At 35.6% G+C, this 1,780-nt stretch overlaps 1 protein-coding gene across 1 annotated transcript in view; it reads left to right on the forward strand.

The window, feature by feature from the left end:
- The first annotated feature begins 297 nt into the window (after positions 1-297).
- LOC135225251 (dnaJ protein homolog 1-like) overlaps positions 298-1,780 on the forward strand; it is a 23,294-nt gene continuing 21,811 nt past the window's right edge. The window contains exon 1 of the mRNA XM_064264583.1: positions 298-1,339. Coding sequence (XP_064120653.1) covers positions 298-1,339 — 1,042 coding nt within the window. The remainder of the gene's footprint in view (positions 1,340-1,780) is intronic.

Below are 1,780 nucleotides of genomic sequence, written 5' to 3' on the forward strand. Positions count from 1 at the left end.
GAATACGCCAGTTATTAATTCTCTTGAAAGACTTATGTAGAGAAATATTTTACACACACATATATATATATATATTTATATATATACTCTGAATGAAGAATACAATTATTAATCCTTTTTGAAAAGACTATTTAAATATCCATTACTCTGATTAAGAATAAATCCAAAGGGGGAATATATTTGGTTGTCTCTTTTAATTTACATATATGTAGTATATAGCTCCCAGATAATTCATTCAGCATTGTTGAATATAAAATGCGCATTAGCGCAGCCAACCAAACTTAGTTCATCATCAGCATGGACTATTACAAGATCCTAGGTATCTCCCAAGATGCTTCAATGGAAGATATTAAAAGAGCTTACCGAAAAATGGCACTTAGATACCATCCAGATAAAAATAAATCATCGGATGCAGAGGAAAGGTTTAAAGCCATCTCGCAAGCTTATGAAATATTGAGCGATGTGAAAAAGCGGGAGTGTTACGATCAACATGTGAAAGGTAAAATGAAGGATGAGGAGGTACCTAAGGAGGGTAATAATAAAACTCGCTTCACATATACCTCTACCCATACTAGCGATCCCAAAACTCGCTTTACATATACCTCTACTACTAGCGATCCCAAAACTCGCTTTACATATACAACTACCACTACTACTAATAGCGGTCCAATGGACGACATTTTCCATCAGTTCTTCGGCACCCACGGTAATTTTAATCACTTCTTTAATAACTCTGACGACGACGACGACGATGATGATGATGATGATGATATTCATATGATGTGGAGAGGCATTGGTAGGCATCGAATGGGAGGTTTCAACTGTAATCACAAACACTATCACAGGGGGGGAAGGCATCATCATCATCATCATCATCAGGATCCTCCAATCTACCGGGACCTGTACGTGACTCTCGAAGAAATAGCTCAAGGAGTGATCAAAAAGATGAAAATCACGCGGAGTGTGTTTAGCGATGATGAAAAATATACCACCAAGAGAGAAGAGAAAATATTGAGCATTAACATTATGCCCGGTACAAAGGATGGTTTTGAGATCAAATTCGAAAGAATGGGAGACGAGTCGCCTGGCAAGGTCCCGGCTGATATCATTTTCGTTATTAGGGAAAAGCCTCACCCGGCATTTAAGAGAGACGGTACTAATTTGATCTATTCGGTCAAAATCCCCATCAGAGACGCCTGGTGTGGTACCAGCGTGTCTGTCCCTACTCTGGAAGGCCAAAGGGTTACACTCGATGTCAAAAATATAATTATCACACCTCAGACGAAGAAGATACTCTCAGGATATGGTCTACCTTTTCTTGACAACCCTTCCAGAAAGGGTAATATCATTGTTCATTTTGACATCCAAATTCCAGATTTATTGATAGAAAACGTCAGAAATAATCTTTTCAAATTATTGCCGATAGTCGTTAATGCATCATTATTATTATTTAAAATAATAATAATAATAATAATGAAATTTATCACGTTCCCAAACACCAGAGAGTCTTAAAGGATCGAAAAACTAATAATTCTCTCTCTTTCTACTTGTCTCGTGAGAAAATTCTTGTTCCTTTTTTTTTTAAATCAATTTTAACACGTCCTGAGACTTTTAGACATTAGTTTTTTTTTATAAAAATAATAATGAGACAGAAGAGTTTGATATTTTTGCCTTATCATAATAAATATATATATAAAAAGATATACATGTATTTATTTTTATACCAAGAAATGCTGATTACTGAAGAGAGAGAGAGAGATTGCTCCAATAACAACGATAG

The sequence above is a fragment of the Macrobrachium nipponense genome, chromosome 13, assembly GCF_015104395.2.
Source record: "Macrobrachium nipponense isolate FS-2020 chromosome 13, ASM1510439v2, whole genome shotgun sequence".
NCBI lineage: Eukaryota > Metazoa > Arthropoda > Malacostraca > Decapoda > Palaemonidae > Macrobrachium > Macrobrachium nipponense.